Source organism: Ceratotherium simum, chromosome 36 (assembly GCF_057802395.1).
Source record: "Ceratotherium simum simum isolate JZ-2026a chromosome 36, ASM5780239v1, whole genome shotgun sequence".
Lineage (NCBI taxonomy): Eukaryota > Metazoa > Chordata > Mammalia > Perissodactyla > Rhinocerotidae > Ceratotherium > Ceratotherium simum.
This window is the reverse complement of record NC_141935.1, coordinates 21,049,731-21,069,032: the sequence shown is the minus strand read 5'-3', so window position 1 is coordinate 21,069,032 and position 19,302 is coordinate 21,049,731. Positions and strand designations below refer to the sequence as shown.

The following is a 19,302-nucleotide window of genomic DNA, read 5'->3' as shown; positions in this document are numbered from 1 at the left end:
GAGCCTAGCCAAGTTGGCACATAAAACTAACCATCCCATCAGCCAATGAGGAAAAGTTGATATTTCAATCAATTGCCTAAAATTAGCATTAATAAAGTTTATAAAGTTTCAAGAGGTATCTGCCTTACAATTTGAAGATGAAGAAGTAGGTTCTCACACCCTCGACACATTCTTGGGAGCCATCTTGCTCTTGGGACCCATCTTGCTCTGTCATTGACACTAATTTTTTTCCCTCAAGATAATCAAAAACCATCATGAAATACTTATCTTAGGACACATTTTCTACAGAAATTCACTCAATTCTGAATAGAATTTTGTTTCTACTACTTTGCCCTGATTTACACAACTGGTAAGCCTGAAGGTAGCCATGGAGATGACAAATAAAGTAAATGTGCCAGGGAAATAATATCCACTTGCTTTCGAGTGATTCATTGGGGGCCCTTCATCTTCTTTTTCTCAGTATAAATACTACCCACACTGATTAAATTCAGATTGATAGAGCCATTTCACTGCCCCCTTGTCCCCAATATAAATGAGACCCTACAAGGAAGATTTTCCCTAAAGAGTTCTCCCCATTTTTTCCCTCTTTTGCTTGAAAAGCTGACTACTGTGTTTGCTAGCTCTTGACAAACCGGCATAAGGTGCCTGGGAATACAAATGATAAAAGGTATGGTTGGTTTCATTTTGCTGTAGGTATAAAAAATAATTATATCTTGTGGTTGGAGGAGGTGAAATTTGGCAGAGGATAGAAACTTTTACAGGGATAATTGAAGGGCATCTTCAGCAACAAGCCTGCAAAGATGAAAAAGACCCAAAAAATTCTTGGCAGGCTGCTCACTCAGGGCAAGACATTCAAATGATTTATGTATGGAGATAAAGGGTGGAGACTTGTGTGCATTTGCCAAGAGCTTCTCTGATCACTTCAGATTTCCTAAATTTCTATTCCAAAGGTTAAAGTCTAGGTGACTCCATCATTAGAAAGAAAAAAATTAAATTACCTTTAATTTACCCACATTACACACAATGAAGTATGGTGGTAATAACCTAAAACATCAAGATCAGAAAATCATTTAAATTTTGTTAATTGATTCAAAAGATTTTTTGCTCCATGATTTGTTTTATTTGGGATATTTTTGGCTTGGCAAGAATTTAGGGTTTAAATATTGCTATAAGGGGACGTTAGTTACCTTACCAAACATATCATTGGATCTTGGAAGCTCCCAGATAGAGCTGGGTGATACTTTTTCTCCACGTATTGTTTAGCATCCATAAATTTACAAAAAACAGACCATGCCTCTTGGGAGGAAAAAGACCAGGACTACAACTCCTTCTCCAAGATTTGATGATATAAAAATGAGGTGGGGAAGTGACGTCAGCATCATGGCGGAGTGAGCTTTCCCGTGAACTCTTCCCCCAACAAGATAGAACAAAAGCAACAGTCACAGACCAACAACGGAATCCCAGACAGTGAAAACCTAGAGCGGAGGGACCCACACTGCCGCACATCTGAGAGCGAAACGTCCTGGGCCCCCGGAGGAAGTGGGGAGAGGTAAGGAGAACTCCTCTCCCTCCCCAACAGATCAGCGATCCCGGTCCACGCGGCTCCCAGAGAGGGGGGAGGGGCGGCCCTCGGCAGGGAAACCGTGGCTCTTCGGACTCTCTCAGCCAGTGGGAAACTCCCGCACAGAGGACTCAGAGGAGCCACGGGGCTACCATCAACATCTGAGCACCCCAGAGAGCGGATAAAGAGGGGCAATCGAGAAGCTTCCCACGTCAGGGACCCAGAGGGTGAAAGAGAGAGCTCCCCCCTCCCCGCAACCCGGACTCTGCAGCTAACCAACCAGACCAGACCTAGCGATCCCAGGCAGACCTGATCAAAAGACTGGACTCGTGGATCGCAGCGGGAAAAAACAAAAACAAAAACAAAAAAAAACTGCGGATCGCAGCAGAAAAACCGGGGCAGAGCGCAGGGGGCTTAGACTACACAGCCCTTTACCACCAGACAGTGGCGGCAGGTGGAAATTGCAACCAGAGACTTCCAGGATGAGGAAAAACAAAACCAACACAGGAACCACAATGCAAAAATATATGAAATCACCAGACCAGAAACAAAATGACAAGCACCCAGAAATCAACCCCAAGACACAGAAATCCATAAACTAAATGACAGAGATTTCAAAATAGCTATCATAAAAACACTCAACGAAATACAAGACAACACAGACAAACAATTCAATGAGATTAGGAGTTTCTTCACAAAAGAGATTGAAATCATAAAGAAAAACCAATCAGTGCTGATGGAGATGAAGAACACAATGGAGGAGATAAAGGAGAATCTGGAATCTTTAAAGAACAGAGCTGACAATATGGAGGAAAGAATTAGTACTTTAGAGGATAGGAATACAGATATACTCCAGATGGAAGAGGAGAGAGAACTAAGACTAAAAAGAAATGAAGAAAGACTCCGAGAAATATCTGACTCTATTAGAAAATGTAACGTAAGAATTATAGGTATTCCTGAGGGAGAGGAGAGGGAAAGAGGAACAGAGAGCCTATTCAAGGAAATAATAGCTGAGAATTTCCCAAATCTGGGGAAGGAGCAGGAAATACCAGTAAGCGAAGCCAACAGGACACCTATATATATTAACAGACAAAGGCCTTCACCACGACACCTAGTGGTAAGGCTAGCCAGGGTCAACGACAAAGAAACCATATTAAGGGCAGCTAGACAAAAACAAAAAATAACATACAAAGGAACTCCCATCAGGCTCTCAGTGGATTTCTCAACAGAAACTTTTCAGGCTAGAAGAGACTGGAATGATTTATTCAAAATACTGAAAGACAAAAACTTTCAGCCAAGAATACTCTATCCAGCAAAAATATCCTTCAAATATGATGGAGAAATAGTAACTCTCCCAGATAAACAAAAGCTAAGGGAGTTCATGGCCACGAGACCCCCCACTACAAGAAATACTCAAGAAGGCCCTCAGGCCTGAAAAAAAGAAGAGAAAGGGAACACAAAGCTTGGAGGAAGGAGAAAAGTAGGTAGACAAAATCAGAGAAATAGTAGATCTTTACCGGAATAGGTTAGCAACCACCTAAATACTAAACTCCAAGATCAAAGGAAGAAATTCACATAAATTTAACCTCATCAGTGTAAACACACAGCCACAACACAAGATAGAAGAAGGTATAACAAGAACAACTTAGAAGGGGAAGAGGAAAGTGACTGAATTGACTTAGTATAAGGAAATAGGAGGCCATCAGATAATGGACTATCTCATACACAAGATTTTTTGCCCAAACCTCAAGGTAACCACTAAACAAATAATCAAAGCAAAACCACATATGATAAACAAAGAGAAAACTAGAAGAATCATAAGACAGAACAACCAAACTGAATTGGCAGTCCAAAACAAATGGGACAAGAAACAAAGGAAATGCAAAAGAACCAGAAAATAAGTGACAAAACAGCAACATTAAGCCCTCATATATCAATAATTACCCTAAATGTAAATGGATTGAACTCTCCAATCAAAAGATACAGAGTAGCAGGATGGATTAAAAAGCAAGACCCAACAATATGCTGCCTTCAGGAAACACATCTTAGCAGTAAAGACAAGCACAGGCTCAGAGTGAAAGGATGGAAGACAATACTCCAAGCTAATGGCAAACGAAAGAAAGCAGGTGTTGCCATACTCATATCAGACAAAGTAGACTTCAAGATAAAACAGGTTAAGAAAGACAAAGAAGGGAAATATATAATGATAAAAGGGACACTCCATCAAGAAGACATATCACTTATAAATATATATGCACCCAACATAGGGGCACCAATGTACATAAAGCAACTATTAACAAACCTAAAAGGAGAAATCAACAACAACACAATAATAGTAGGGGATCTTAACACCCCAATTACAGCAATGGATAGATCATCCAGACAAAGAGTCAATAAAGAAATAGTAGACTTAAATGAAAAACTGGACGAGATGGACCTAGTAGACATATACAGAGCACTCCATCCAAAAACAGCTGACTACACATTCTTCTCAAGTGCGCATGGAACATTCTCTAGGATAGACCATATGTTGGGAAACAAAGCAAGCCTCAATAAATTTAAGAAGATTGAAATCATAACAAGCATCTTTTCAGACCATAATGCTATGAAACTGGAAATGAAACAGGAAAAAAAAACTGGGAAAGTGACAAAAATGTGGAGATTAAACAACATGCTACTGAACAACCAATGGATCATTGATGAAATTAAAGGAGAAATCAAAAACTATCTGGAAACAAACAAAAATGATAACATACAATATCAAACCATATGGGATGCAGCAAAAGCGGTCCTGAGAGGGAAACTCATAGCAATACAAGCCCACCTGAACAAACAAGAAAAAGCCCTAATAGGCAACCTTAAATTACACCTAACAGAACTAGAAAAAGAAGAACAAACAAAGCCCAAAGCCAGCAGAAGGAGAGAAATAATAAAAATCAGAGCAGAAATAAATGAAATTGAGACCAAAAGAACAGTAGAAAGGATTAATGAAACAAAGAGTTGGTTCTTCGAGAAGATAAACAAAATCGACAAACCCTTAGCCAGGCTTACTAAGAAAAAAAGAGAAAAGGCTCAAGTAAATAAAATTAGAAATGAAAGAGGAGAAATTACAACGGATACCATGGAAATACAGAGGATTATAAGAGAATACTATGAGAAACTATATGCCAACAAATTGGACAATCTAGAAGAAATGGATAAATTCTTAGACTTATACAACCTCCCAAAATTGAACCAAGAAGAAATGGAGAATCTGAATAGACCAATAACAAGTAAAGAGATTGAAATAGTAATCAAAAACCTCCCAAAAAATAAAAATCCAGGACCAGATGGCTTCTCCAGTGAATTTTACCAAACATTCAAAGAAGATTTAATACCCATCCTTCTCAAACTATTCCAAAAAATAGAAGAAGATGGAACACTTCCTAAATCATTCTACGAGGCCAACATCACCCTGATACCAAAACCAGACAAAGACAGTACAAAGAAAGAAAATTACAGGCCAATATCGCTGATGAACATTGATGCAAAAATCCTCAACAAAATATTGGCAAACTGAATACAACAATACATTAAAAAGATCATACACCATGATCAAATAGGATTTATACCAGGGACGCAGGGATGGTTCAACATCCGCAAATCAATCAACGTGATACATCACATCAACAAAACAAAGAATAAAAACCACATGATCATCTCAATAGACGCAGAGAAGGCATTTGACAAGATACAACATCCATTTATGATAAACACTCTCAATAAAATGGGAATAGAAGGAAAGTACCTCAACATAATAAAGGCCATATATGACAAACCCACAGCCAACATCATACTCAACGGGGAAAGACTGAAAGCCATTCCTCTGAGAACAGGAACGAGGCAGGGCTGCCCACTCTCACCACTCCTGTTCAACATAGTACTGGAGGTTTTGGCCAGAGCAATTAGGCAAGAAAAAGGAATAAAAGGAATCCAAATAGGTAACGAAGAAGTGAAACTCTCACTATTTGCAGATGACATGATTGTATATATAGAAAACCCTAAAGAATCTGTTGGAAAACTATTAGAAACAATCAACAACTACAGCAAAGTTGCAGGATACAAAATCAATCTACAAAAATCAGTTGCATTTCTATATGCTAATAATGAACTAACAGAAAGAGAGCTCAAAAAGATAATACCATTTACAATTGCATCAAAAAGAATAAAATACCTAGGAATAAATCTTACCAAGGAGGTGAAGGACCTATACAATGAGAACTACAAGACATTATTGAAAGAAATCCAAGATGACATAAAGAAATGGAAAGATATCCCATGCACGTGGATTGGAAGAATAAACATAGTTAAAATGTCTATATTACCTAAAGCAATCTACAGATTCAATGCAATCCCAATCAGAATCCCAATGACATTCTTCACAGAAATAGAAAAAAGAATACTAAAATTTATATGGGGCAACAAAAGACCCCGAATAGCTAAAGAAATCCTAAAACAAAAGAACAAAGCAGGAGGCATCACAATCCCTGACTTCAAAACATACTACAAAGCAATAGTAATCAAAACAGCATGGTACTGGTACAAAAACAGACACACAGATCAATGGAACAGAATTGAAAGCCCAGAAATAAAACCACACATATACGGACAGCTAATTTTCGACAAAGGTGCTAAGAACATGCAATGGAGAAAGGAAAGTCTCTTCAATACATGGTGTTGGGAAAACTGGACAGCCACATGCAAAAGAATGAAAGTGGACCATGTGCTATCGCCATTCACAAAAATTAACTCAAAATGGATCAGAGACCTGAAGGTGAGACCTGAAACTATAAAACTCATAGAAGAAAATATAGGCAACACACTACTTGACATTGGTTTTAAAGGAATCTTTTCGGATGACATGCCTACCCAGACTAGGGAAACTAAAGAAAAAATAAACAAGTGGGACTTTATCAGATTAAAGAGCTTTTATAAGACAAATGAAACCAGAATCAAGATGAACAGACAACCAACCAGCTGGGAGAGAATATTTGCAAAACATACATCTGACAAGGGGTTGATCTCCATAATATATAAAGAACTCACACAATTGAACAACAAACAAACAACCCGATCAAAAAATGGGCAGAGAAAATGAACAGACACTTCTCCAAGGAAGATATACAGATGGCCAATAGGCACATGAAAAGATGCTCAACATCACTAATCATCAGGGAAATGCAAATCAAAACAACACTAAGATACCACCTCACGCCCGTTAGAATGGCTATAATCACCAAGACAAAAAACAACAAATGTTGGAGAGGATGTGGAGAAAGAGGAACCCTCATACACAGCTGGTGGGAATGCAAACTGGTGCAGCCTCTTTGGAAAACGGTATGGAGATTCCTCAAAGAATTAAAAATAGAGATGCCCTATGATCCAGCCATCCCACTACTGGGAATCTATCCAACGAACCTGAAATCAACAATCCAAAGAGGCTTATGCACCCCTATGTTCATTGCAGCATTATTCACCATAGCCAAGAAGTGGAAGCAACCTAAGTGTCCCTCGACTGACGATTGGATTAAAATGTGGTATATATATATACAATGGAATACTACTCAGCCATAAAAAAAGACAAAATCGTCCCATTTGCAACAACATGGATGGGCCGGGAGCATATTATGTTCAGTGAAATAAGCCAGAAAGAGAAAGACAAACACTATATGATCTCACTCATATGTGGAATATAAACCAACACATGGACAGAGAAAACTGGACTGTGGTTACCAGGGGCAGTGGGGGTGGGGGGTGGGCACAAGGGGTGAAGGGAGTCATGTATATGGTGATGGACAAACAAAAATGTACAACCCAAAATTTCACAATGTTAGAAACCATTAAAACATCAAAAAAAAAAAAATGAGGTGGGACAGACTGGGATGATACTGACCAAGAATAGGTGGCATGAAAGGACAATGAAGGCCCAAGAGGAAACTCACCATGAAACGGGGAGCCTGGACTGGTGGACAAGTACTGTCCATTGTGTAGATTGTTGGTAGGGAGTGTTGGTTCTGGTTATAGTGTATGGCTAATGGTAGACTCCCTTCCTACTGAATCAACTTGACGTTATGACTGTGCTTTGGGGAAAATGGCTATGGGTGTGTGAGTAAAAGAGCTATGTCACTAGAGAGTTGTACTTTCTAGAAGCCTAAATTTTTGGTGGGGGGAGGTTGTTCATAACTAATATTACAGAGAAGTGTTTTCCCTGGTACGTGGAGACCCACCTGGGTGAATCAACAGGTAAAAAATGTGGGAATTGACACTGGTGACAAATGAAGCAGCCACACTAAATTTGCAGGAGGCGGTTGCCTGGTTAGGTCGCAGCATAACACAGTAAGGTAAGAGGCAGAACTGATACAGCTCTGGGAGTTCAGTCTAGCCTTAGGGAGTAAGGCAAAATTCCTGGCCTCTGGGAGCATGATGATTCTTGGATGAGTAACTTAGGAGGTTTTATGAATATTGAGGAATAGAAAATACATTAGTTATCCATTGCCGTGTAACAAATCATCCAAAACTTAGCAGCTAAAACAATAAACATTTATTGTCACAGTTTCTATGAGTCAGGAATCCAAGAGGGGCTTAGCTGGGAGGTTCTGGCTCACAGTCTCTGTGAGGTTGTAAGCAGGCTGTTGGCTGAAGCTGCAGTAATCTGCAGGCTACAGGAAGATCATCTTCTAAGCACATTCTGTTGATGTCCAAGTCCCCATCTGCACAGAGGCTCCAATTAATCCTGGAGCCAGATATCCCAGGAATTCTGAAGCCTTGATTGGTGGGAGCAGGCTGTCCTGGAATGAGAGAAGACAGGGAGCCCTAGTTCCTGGAGAGGCCTGGGTCCCCATCAGCCGCACAACCGGGTGGGGAGTGACTATTGGCCACCTTTGCAGCCACAGCATCAGATCACATTGCAGAGGTGGGGGTGGGGGTCCCCTCCAACCAGGAGAATATCCAGGTTGTTGGGCTGGCCATGGCATTGATACCAAGCAATGAGCTTGTTCTGCTCACGGCAATCTGAGCCAATTAATCACAACGGGTTAGAGATCGAGAAACGAAGTTTAATTAGATTAGCCAGCAAATCAGAAGACAGGTAACTAATGTCTCAAAGAGTCATCTTCAAGGATTACAGAATCTTGAGGCAGTTATACAGGGAAAATGGGCAGTAAGGAGGGGAGCCCAGGGATGTTGGTCTCCAGGCATGACAAGCTCCAGGCATCATATTGTTCCATTCTTCTGTCAGCTGTGATGGATACCTTGTAGGTGTGTTTCCCGCCTGTGGTCAGCCTGTTCCTGGAGAGAAACTCATAGAACAAAGTTTTTAATTTATCAGGTTATTGGGGAGTACATATGTAAGTGGAGGCCATAAATCAGGAGAGCACGTGAATTTTTTGGAATACATGCAGAACAGCGAGTAGTCACACAAGGGAGGGGCTGGGGCCATTTAGTGTAACAAGATGGCCTCACTTATGGTTACTTACAGCATCAGATGACTAGAGGGTTGTGGCTACCCGAGGCTTGCTGAAAGGTTGACTGAGCATGCCCTTGCCCTGTGATTCAGGGTAGCCAGGGATCTGGAACTGTTCAAGAGTTCTGACAGGCAAGACGACCAGTGCCAGCTCTTGGGAGACCCAAGGCTTCTGGAATATTCCAAGCCCTAACCTAATCAATGGTGCCTATTCCCCCTGAAGACAGATCTGCAGGGAAGTCCAAAGTCATCCAGGGTGGGGCTTGGGAGGGCTGCCCAGAATTTTCTCCAATAAGAGACACCTGGGAGCTTTGATTGCTGGAGGAGCCCAGGTCCACATCAGCAGCGTGACCAAACAGGGAATGGCTTTTGCCACCTTTGCAGTCACAGTATCAGATCATGTTGCAGAGGGGTGGGGGGTGGGGGCCTCTACCCAGGAGAATATCTAGTTGGTTAGGCCAGTCAATAGCATCAAAGATCTTGAGAGCCATGGCTCCCCAAGGCCTGCTGAAGTGCTCCTGTCATGTGGTTCTGGGTAGTTAAGGATCTGGAATAGTTCAAGCGTGGTGAGATTCCAGATCACGGGGACAGGCGCATGGGGACCAAGGCAGCTGCCTAATTCCAAGCCCTAATCTACTCAGTGTGGCCTCTTCCCCTTTAAGGCAGAGCTGGGTGGAACTCAAAAACATTTCCAGGGTGGGGCGGGGCTGGGCGAGGTTTCCTCCAAAGAGACACGTGGGATTCCTGGCTGCTGCTGGAGCCAAGGCTGCCTGGGGACTGGTTCGGGAGAAGGAATTGCTCCTGCCAGTGCCATGCAGCTCTCTGAAGCTACAGGAAATGTGGCTCAGTCCGGGACCAGGTAGTGGGCGAAGACCCTTCTCAGAGGATTGGTGACACTATGGTGGCTTGTGGGGGAAACTAGGCCTGTCAGCAGTCCTTTGTCCCTCACTGGCTGTTGCTTGGGGATCTCAAGATCTCCTCTTTGCCAAATGGACCTCCCCATAGGCTGCATGAGTAACCTTACAATATGGCAGCCGTCTCCCCCAGAGCGAGTGATCCATCATTGAAAGAGAGAGATTAAAACAGAAGCCATAGTGTCTCATAACAATCTCAGAAGTGTCATACCATCACTCTGACATAGTCTCTTGGTCATATAGACCATCCTGGTTCAGTGTGCCAAGGGGTACATGGAGTGTGAATACCAGGAGGTGGAGATTACTGGAGGCCACCTGAGAGGATGACCACACAAAGACTGGACTTCCTGATAATTTAGCTCTGCAGATCTTAAGGCCGACAGGAGTGTAGAGAGTTTTGTCTGTTTGGTTGATAGCACCTAAGACAGTAACTGGCACATAGGAGATGCCCAATTAATATTAAAGGAATGAATTAATTTTAATATTAAAGGAAATGTGACCTTATCTTGCAGCACAGGCTGGTAAGATCTGGGCATTGGTTTCTACTTGTTTTCCTTATGATATTTAGCTCAAGATTTGACTGATTTGCATACGGTCACTGACCATAAGAGAAGGCAACCTCCCTTCTTTCAGTGGAAAGAAAATTAGATTGAGAGTGTAACATTTGCTAGATAAAATTCACTCCTATGAATACCACACTTTGGTTTGCCCAGTTCTCTAGAATCAGCAATAAGTGGATATCTTCTAGGGTACCACTGAATTTTTGAGAAAAGTGGAAAAGTCAAAAAGAGTCCATCACAGAGTGTATTCTGAAGCAAAATAACAAATAAACCAGGGATAGAGTTTTAGTGTGACCTGACGCCTGAGACGCAAGTAACCAATGTTTAACTGGTGGACTTGGCCACCCCTTCTGCCACATCCTAGAACCCTTGGATTTACTTCATCTTGAAATTGGGCTAACAGGGCGTGTCAGGTGAAGAACTAAGACTGACTTCTTAGTGGGGATAAACCATTCAGACTCCATGATACCAGGATTCTCATCAATATTAATTATTATAATTGATACTATGATTTGAGTACCTAATCAGAGCCATGTGCTTTTTCTCAGTTTTCACATCTTATTCTCAGAACAGTCATAGGATGTATCTACCTAGTTCACTTGAATCTCTTTTTCCTGAGAGCCATGCTCAGCTGGAAATACGTCCTATAACCATGTTGCTCCTACATGACTCCACCTCCCTGGTCACAATTGATGGGATGAGGGATGGTCACCTGAGCAAAAAGGGCTAATCACGTTTTATTTCTCATATGTGTGGAATTGGAGCAGTTGTTTGAAGAGATGAGTTCTAAAGAGCTATGGATTTGACACCAAAAGCAAAGGCACACAAAAAGCAAAATAAACAAGTGGAACAACATCAAACTAAAAAGCTTCTGCACAGAAAAGGAAACCATCAACAAAATGAAAAGGCAGCCTACTGAATAGGAGAAAATATTTGTAATTTATCTATCTGATAAGAGGTTAATATCCAAAATATATAAAGAACTCGTACAACTCAATAGCAAGAAAAGGAACAACCCAATTGAAAAATGGGCAGAGGATCTAAACAGACATTTTTCCAAAGAAGACATGCAAATGGACAATGAGTACATGAAAAGGTGCTCGACATCACTCATCATCAGGGAAATGCAAATCAAAAGGCGATATCACCTCACACCTATTAGAATGGCTGTTATCAAAAAGACAAGTAATAACAAGTGTTGGCCGCAATGTGGAGAAAAGGGTTCCACTGTTGGTGGGAATGTAAATTGGTGCAGCCACTATGGAAAACAGTATGGAGGTTCCTCAAAAAATTTAAAATACAACTACCATACGATCTAGCAATTCTACTTCCGGGTGTTTATCCAAAGAAAGCAAAAACACTAACTTGCAAAGATATATGCATCCCCATGATCATTGCAGCATTATTTGCTATAGCCAAGACAAAGAAGCAGCCTAAGTGTCCATCGATGGATGAATGAATTAAAAAATGTGGTATATATATATATATATAATGAAATATTATTCAGCCATGAAAAAGAAGGAAATCTTGCCATTTACAACAACATGGATGAATCTTGAAGGCAGTATACTAAGTGAAATAGGTTAGATGGAGAAAGACAAATACTGGATGATCTCACTTATATGTGGAATCTAAAACAAACAAACAAAAACAAAAAAACCCAAACTCACAGATAGAGTGAATAGATTGGAGGTTGCCAGAGGCGGGAGGTGGTGGGTGGGCAAAATGAATGAAAGTGGTCAAAAGGTACAACTTTTCAGTTATAAAATAAATAAGTCCTGGGGATGTAACGTGCAGTATGGCGACTATAGTTAATAATATTGTATTGTATATTTGAAAGTTGCTAAGAGAGAAGATCTTAAGAGTTCTCATCACAGGAAAAAAACATTTGTAACTATGTGTGGTAACAACGTTAACTAGACTTATTGTGATAATTTCACAGTATATCCAAATATTGAATCGTTATGTTGTACACCTGAAACTAATATAATGTTATATGTCAATTATATCTCAATAAAAGTAAATACATAAGCAAAGATTAAAAAACAAAAGAGATATGGATTGATCTTCTTCCTCATGTGTAAGAAAGATGAGAAATGGAGAGAGAGTACTGCTTAGTTATCAGCTTGTCAGATTTGTTCTAAACCTACTGAAACAGCTTTGCCCTTGGGGCCCATGAGATACCTCAGTATCCTTCCAAAAATATCCTTTTTTGTTGCATAAGCTAGTTCACATTGGATTTTCTTCCTATATGAAACCTGTTTTACACATGGGAACATTGAGAAGTTGAGTAACTTGCACAGGGCCCCTGGGTTAGAAAGAGGCAGCAGAGCTGAGACTGAACCCATGTCATATTGACGCTAGAGCCTGTTGTTGATCCCTTATGCCACTAGAAACAAGGGTTTGCCTTTCTCAGCTGTCTTAGGAGGCTCGCACTTCTTAAAGTGAATTGTGGCCATGTGACCTGCTTTGGTGGAAGAAACAAAAGCAGAGGTGACATGATTCATTCTTAGCAGAGACATTGATTGCCAGTGCTTCACTCCCCACTCCCCTTCTGCTTCAGCATCCCTGAGAGCATCATAGTACGGAGGAACCATAAGATAAAGAAGCATGCACATGAGCCAGCACGTGGAGAGCACTTTGGGAAGCCACCTGAACTGACAGTGGACTTCTCATGACAAAGAAAGGCTCTGTTGTTGTTTTAAGCCACTGAGATTTTGGAGTTGTGTGTTTATGCCACATAACCCACCCTACCCTCGTATATTCAGTTAACTGTACCTTATTCTCCAGGCCTATGTCTGTCCTCAATTTCATATCAAATCAATTCCAATTTCCCCTTCTCTTAGAGCTATTATTTCGGTTATATATGACTGCATCACCAACCACTACAAAACTTAAAACAACGATGACTTATTATGTCTCATGATTCTGCGGGGTGACTGGGCTCGGCTGCGTGGTTCATCTGCTCCCTGTAAGGTAGCAGGAGGTCACTTATGTGGCTGCATTTGGTGAGGACTTTGGCTGGAGCTGAAATGTGTAAGATGATCTTTCATCCTTGGTACCTCTCTCTATGTGGCCTCTCATCATTCAGAAGTCTAGCCCGAGCTTCTTTACAACATGGAGCTTTCTAAGAGGACAAGCCCCCATGTGCAAATGCTTATCAAGCTTCCACTTGCATCACACTTGCTGCTCTCTCATTGGGCAAAGCAAGTTACATGGGCAAGCGCAGGGTCAATGGAGGCGGGACTATACAAGGGTGTGAATTCCAAATGGCACGGTGCTTTGGAGCCCTTCAATAGAAAAGTCTATAACAGCCATTAATTAAGTATTAACAACTAATATTCACAGTGTTAAAAGTGTTTTCACATTTATTATCTCATTTTGTTTAACAATAACTCTCAAGGAACAAATAAATGCCACCCGCATCTTATAAAGAAAGAGACACTCTTTCTCAGTGTCTAGACACTGAGAAATCACACAGCTCAGAAATCTAGACACTTAAAATCACACAACCAGTAAATGGTAGAATTGAGATTTGAACTCAGATCTTATTACTGCAAGTCCTGTGTATTTCTGTTTTATCACAGCCCCCTTTGGCCAGCACAACCTCTGTTATCCAGCTATGATTTCCATGGTTGATCTTTCCAGGTTTTGAAAATTCGTTGACAAATAAACAAGAAAATCATCCATTTTTTTCCAAATACTTTTTCTACAGCTTAGATTATTTATTTTTTAATCATTTGGGGGAAAATGCACCCAATTCTCAAAGACTTGGATGTCTTGTAACAGAGTTATTAACGATGTTTGCTTATTGCAAAGCAAGCCCCAACCAAGATGACTATAGGGAAGGATACACTTTATGTTAAGCCTTGAAAGGGGATTTATTTAGATTTCATGATGCCCAAAGTTTCTTCCGAGGAACAGAGCTTCTTTTCTGCACCCTAACTCCATGACAAGGAATTTCAGCCTGAAACTCCCATGCCCAAGTTCCTTAAGGCATTTATACTACTGTGCAAATGTCAATACTAACTACTTACAAGTAACAGGGCTTGCATCACTGGGGTGGAGCTGGGTTGCAGGGCTTATAAATAAACATTCAGATTGAGAAAGAATCCACAATTATTCTCATTATTGCTTGCAATTCCTGGCTGCTGGAGAGTAAATCCCAAAGAGATTAAGATCAGATCTGGCTCAGATGCTCTACCAGTGGTGCTGTTGCCATGGTAATCAATGGCCGAGGAACAGAGATCCAGGGGAGGTACAGGCCTATTGCCTGTTACTAGCTGGAATCTGCCGCCAGACCCTCCCTGGAGGAGGCGCTCCACTGAGAAACGCACTCTGAATTTCCTCTCGTCTGGTTCCGTACTCTCGGCCCCCAGCCTCCAGGTGACATTTTTCATTAGGAACCTTGGCTGGCTGGGCTTTTGATCCATTCCCTTCATTTTCCTTGTCACATTCCTGGTATGGAGAGAAATAAGGAAAAGTTTAACTGTAAACCAAATACCTCTGAACTCCCCCTCTCGTAGAGACACCTTGTAAGAAGCTTCTCCTTTAAGCAATCTCAGGCTTCACACTCGACTACCTTCTCCAACCTGTCTCCTGACGTTCTAACTTCTCATGCGAGAGGCAAATATGAAGACATGTCACGGGGTGAGGGGCATTAGAGAAACAAGTCAGTCTGACTATGGGAGCTCAGTGAACTTGTAGCACATGGTCACCAGGTGGGAAAACACTTTTCTATACGGGCCTGAAATGAGAGCAACCCACCGTCCCATCTCAGGGCTCTCAGTGTCCCCATCAGGATGTCACATACCTTATTTTGTGTTCTATAATACTCATTTAACATATACTGATATTTGGGTTGAGTAAGACCAAAGAAGATAGCCAATCTTCCACCAAGGAATTCGCATGCTAAAAGAAAGAACAAGAACTTTGGTAAGTTGAGTTAATAACTGATGCTTAGAGTCAGTTGAGGTGCCAAGAATTTAAACTTGCCTACAAGTGATCTATTACTACACTCAACTTCAAGGCTGACAGAAGATTTCAACTGCTCTGGACTCCCCCAAAATTCGAGGGCTTGAAGGGAATTTGTTAAATCTATCTTCACGTGGGATTCCATCTAAACTATCCTTTCCAGATGAATACATAAGGAGAGACTTTCAAAATACTTAGTAACAGGTACAGCATTGGTCCTGAGCAATCAGAATAGATGCTGCCCATCCCCATGCATATCAGCTGATCATCAGTTGTGAGTATATTTCAAATTATACCGAAAATTCAATCCAGTGTTACTAAGACCCATGTCAGAAATTCTTCCATGCATCAAGACAAACTCCTTCTTAGCAGCAGTTTAAGGCCGTCCTTGTCTGTCTTCAGTCACAGTAGCAAGGTGGCCTGCAGGCTCAGCGCTGTGATTGCTCGAGTCAGGGGTAAAGGTTTAGCGTGAATAATGAGTGGTTTCCTGAAGGTGTCTCTTAGAAATCTTTCCCTTCAAAATTATAGGACATCTGACCTCCCCATTATAGGACTTTCTGATTTCCGTGACTCATATTGTTCATATAGGCCATCAGAATGATGCTATTTTTTTATATGTTTTATCTTTTAAAAAATACTCAAGGTCTTTAATCTGTTTGTTTGCCATGGTGCCTAGTACACACGTATAAGGGAAGTTTCTAAAATATTAGAATAAACTGTAGGAAGTTTTCCTGTTTATGACCTACTAGAATTTTAAATTGAAAAAATTAATTACCAGTGTCCTCTGGGGTCCAGCTGTATCCAAAGTCTCTGTGTAGAGACCAGAGTGCTGACTGCACGCATGTTTATGCTTCCAGCACAATGTGGAAGCCCCAAGCAGAAGCACTTTAACGCTCCAGTTCCGTTGGGAACACTGAAGGCAGCTTTATTCTCCATGCGTCCTGTCCCTGCCATCTGAAGTCAAGGCCCAGCATGGAGGTCACTGTGGTCCCTGTTCTCTTTCACGATCTCATATTGCTGTCTCGAGAGTTTTATTCTTTCACTTGACCTAATCTCCAAAGGCTCTCTCCCTCCCTCCAAAACATTTCACTTTTTCAAACAATCTTGTCCTTACTAAAGCATAGAACTCTCTGGAAGACAGCATTTCTTCTGCCAATGTATTAGGGTTGAGGTAAGATTGGTATTTCACCTGGGTTCCCAAAGTAACGTCCAAATCACTAACCCTCCATCCTGATGTAAAAGCGCTTATTCCTTTAAAGCTCAGACCATTTGACTAAATCACTCCATCATTACTTTTTACTGAAATTTAAAGACCCCCCCCCCAGTCACTTTCACGGTCCTCACGCTGGCCTTCACCAGACATACTCTCATATTACTCTTAAGGTATCTCCTCCATATGTCAGCATTCTCCAGTCTCCCCGTCTATAGTCTCTGTGCTCCATCCATCTTGGCAATCGTGACAACAAACTATAATTATAGGATGTTTACTGGCCTATATTATCCATTGAATATTGAGTCCCTTGAAAGCAGGGATTGTCATTTGTCTTTGTGTTCCAGAGTTCAGCACAGTGCCAAGCACATATTGGCATTCAATAAATGCTTATTTAATGAATGAATGAAGGGCAATTCCTATAAGCTATATTTTATATTTTCTCAGATTTTTAAAGTTGTTTTCCTCCCTGTTGTATACGCAAGTATATGCAAGTTAGAAGGAAATGAGTGATTAGATGTTGCCAATTGTGTTTTAAAGAAAATTGATGAAAGTCAAACAAAATAAGATTTAGTTTTTCATCTGTTATGGTCAGTTAAGCCATCATGATGCCCCTGGGATGGGTCAATAAAGCTCTTTATTTATAATAATAAATTTTTATAATAGAGTGACTACGACGAGGGAATTTGGAATTGTGGCATATAACAATAGTTAAAAAAAATTTGGAAGTTTATTCAGGTGAAGAGTCAATTCAGGGAGGCCTGGCTATTGTCTTCATATATTTGAAATTCTGTTCTGTGAGAGAAGAATCAGGACTGGTTTTGTATGGCCTTAAGAAAGACAACTAAGATCAATGGGAATAGCTTTAAAAGAAGACAAAGTATAAGATAGAATTTACTAACAAGAGTTAAAAAAAGATGGAAGGGTCTGCCTGAAGATGTGAGATTCTATGCCATTGGGAATGTTCAAGACTAGATCTAGAAGTGACCAGATTATCACTTCTTCAGAATGCCGTGGGGTGGATTAAACTACTGGAAGTCCCATCTAACTCTGCGAGTCCATAAGTCATATTTAGGACAGAAGAAAGTAACCTTAGCAGTACTTACTAGAAAATGAGGTGCTTGCTATTCGCCCTGCCCAAAACCATAGGTAAGGCCCCCATGAAAGTTTAGACTGAAAAAAACAAGAGAGAAATCAAGTTAGAGTAATTAATAATAGGAATGGTGATTGCAGAGTCTTTCATGTAGAGATCTCAAAATGCTTTATAATATGTGCCATTTCTTGTCTCATAGAAGAGAAAACTAAGATTATCAAAATTATGAGTTGACTATAGATGGACCTAGAAAGCAAACCAAGGAGAACAAAGAGTTAGCTTAAAACTATATTTTCTACAAATCCTGTCTGGCTTAATCTGGCATTCACTCAGCCCCCATGTTCACTAATATTGATATTCCAAGCTTACAGGGTCAAGTGTTGAGTTCACTTTCTGTTCCTCTTTTTCTTCCTCTTCCTCCTCTGTGCTATATTCTTCCATGATGTCTCCATCTACAAAATGGATAATTCTTTTGGGAGTAGTTCTTTTGGAAGATCCATTCTTCTCTAGTTCTAACTGCTGGAAAGCGTCTTTTTCCATAGGAAACAAAGCAACTAGTAAATTCAAAACAAGACGCCTTAGGGCAAGTTGCCCAGGGCAGTGTTTATATAGCTGAGAGGTGTCTAGTTATTTTCAATTGGATGGTAAAGGTAGAGAGTTCAGAGGTAATCACAGCTGTGATCTCATCAATTCTTCAAATCCAAGAGAGGACTGTTCAGCTCTGTACCAAAATGGAAAAGATTCAATTAGTAGTGAAAATGTGAACTTTGGGTCTTCAAACAAAAATTTAAACAGGATTCCTTTACCCCTTATTAATTGCAAAAGTCACAACTGCTAGTAGGAAGAGGCCATAGCCCTGTGGAAGTTCCTCAATAATTTCAATCAATATTGAGAGGCAGTAGAAGTAGTGGTTAAGAGTACAGGCTTTGCACAGATGGGAGAAAATATTTGCTGTGTATATATCCGATAAAGGACGTTTTTCAGAATATGTAAAGAACTATTGCAATTCAATAGGTAAAATACAAACAACTCAGTTAAAATATGAGCAAAACATTTGAATAGCTGCTTTACCAAAGAGGATTTACAGATGCCAAATAAACTTAGGAGAAGATGCTCAATATTATTAGTCATTAGGGAAATGCAAGTTGAAAACATACTGAGATATCATAACACACTCACTAAAAGGCTAAAATTAAAAGACTAACAATACCACGGGTTGAAGAGTAAGTGAAGCAACTAGAATGCTCATTCATTGCTAGTGGAAATGCAAAGTGATACAGCCACATTGGAAAACAGTTTGGCAGTTTCTTAAAAGTCAAACATATACTTACCATATAATCTTGTAATTCCATGCCTACATATTTACCCAAGAGAAATGAAAACACATATCCATCTAAAGATTTGTATGTGAATGTTCATAGCAGTTTTATTTGCAAGAGCCCAGAACTGGAAACAATCCAAGTGTCCATCAACTGGTGAATGGATAAAC

General features: G+C 40.5%; 1 protein-coding gene across 1 annotated transcript; it reads right to left on the bottom strand.

Moving 5' to 3' along the window:
* Nucleotides 1-14,286: 14,286 nt before the first annotated feature.
* On the bottom strand, nucleotides 14,287-18,477 carry FAM177B (family with sequence similarity 177 member B). Its single transcript, XM_014794713.2, is given in 5 exon segments — nucleotides 14,287-14,880; nucleotides 14,883-14,994; nucleotides 15,350-15,447; nucleotides 17,827-17,893; nucleotides 18,183-18,477. Coding segments are annotated over 5 exon segments (513 nt in total). The 5' UTR covers nucleotides 18,354-18,477; the 3' UTR covers nucleotides 14,287-14,815.
* Between the last annotated feature and the right edge of the window lie 825 nt (nucleotides 18,478-19,302).